At 60.9% G+C, this 918-nt stretch overlaps 1 protein-coding gene across 3 annotated transcripts in view; it reads left to right on the forward strand.

Annotated features, from left to right (window-relative positions):
* The first annotated feature begins 6 nt into the window (after positions 1–6).
* Positions 7–918, forward strand: part of Tusc3 (tumor suppressor candidate 3) — a 256,150-nt gene continuing 255,238 nt past the window's right edge. For all 3 annotated transcript variants that reach the window (XM_023717312.1, XM_004633050.2, XM_004633051.2), the window contains exon 1: positions 7–250. In XM_023717312.1, the coding sequence (XP_023573080.1) occupies positions 113–250 (138 nt within the window). In that variant the 5' untranslated portion in view covers positions 7–112. The remainder of the gene's footprint in view (positions 251–918) is intronic.

Below are 918 nucleotides of genomic sequence, written 5' to 3' on the forward strand. Positions count from 1 at the left end.
CAGCCCCCAGGGCCCGGCTGGACGCTCCCCGCGGGTGGCTCGGCAGGTGTGGGACGCGTGGGAGCTGGGCGCGCACGGCTACCGCGCGTGGAGGAGGCACGGCCCTGCGGCGATGGGGGCCAGGGGCGCTCCTTCACGCCGGAGACCCGCGGGCCGGCGCCTGCGCTACCTGCCCGCCGGGAGCTTCCCCTTTCTGCTGCTGCTGCTGCTACTCTGCATCCAGCTCGGGGGAGGCCAGAAGAAAAAAGAGGTAGGGGGCTGCGGGGGGCTCCTTGGGGTGGCCCGGGAGGCCGGGCGGGCCGCGTTGCTAGGAAGCCGGGCCGCGTTGCTAGGCAGCGCGGCCCCGGGGCGTGGGTGACGGCGGGCGGGCGGGCGGGCGGGGCCGCGTGGTCCCCCCAAACCCGGCCTCGTCTTGGTGCGCGCCCGCATCTCGGCTGTGGGCGGGGCGTGGGGCGCGGGTGTCGCTGAAGGGGTGTGGTGGTGTGAGAGTATTTGTAAACCTGGGGGAACGGCTTGCCCTTTCTTCGCCGACTCCGCTCTCCCCCTTCTAGGGAGGCTGCGGAGCGTGGTGCGCGTGCCTTAGCTCGGTTTCCTGATTGTACCTTTTAAGAGCCCACGCTTATTTTTAGGTTATACTGAGCTTGTAACTGAGAATAGTCGCAGGTCATCTGAAGTGACTGCACTTGCAGTGTTGTGGTTGTAGGGTTGCTTGGGAATGCATACTTTATGCCCCTGGGTGGTAGATCCAGCAACCTCAGAAAAAAATATTTTTAGACGTGTGATTAAGGTTTCAAATTGTGGACAATATTATTTTATTTTTAATATATATATATATTTATTTATTGGATACAGGGTCTCACTACATAGTTCAGACTCATAGTGATCTTCCTGTCTCAGCCTCCCCATCACTGGTATTAA

The sequence above is a fragment of the Octodon degus genome, unplaced genomic scaffold (assembly GCF_000260255.1).
Source record: "Octodon degus isolate 3935 unplaced genomic scaffold, OctDeg1.0 scaffold00051, whole genome shotgun sequence".
Classification (NCBI taxonomy): Eukaryota; Metazoa; Chordata; class Mammalia; order Rodentia; family Octodontidae; genus Octodon; species Octodon degus.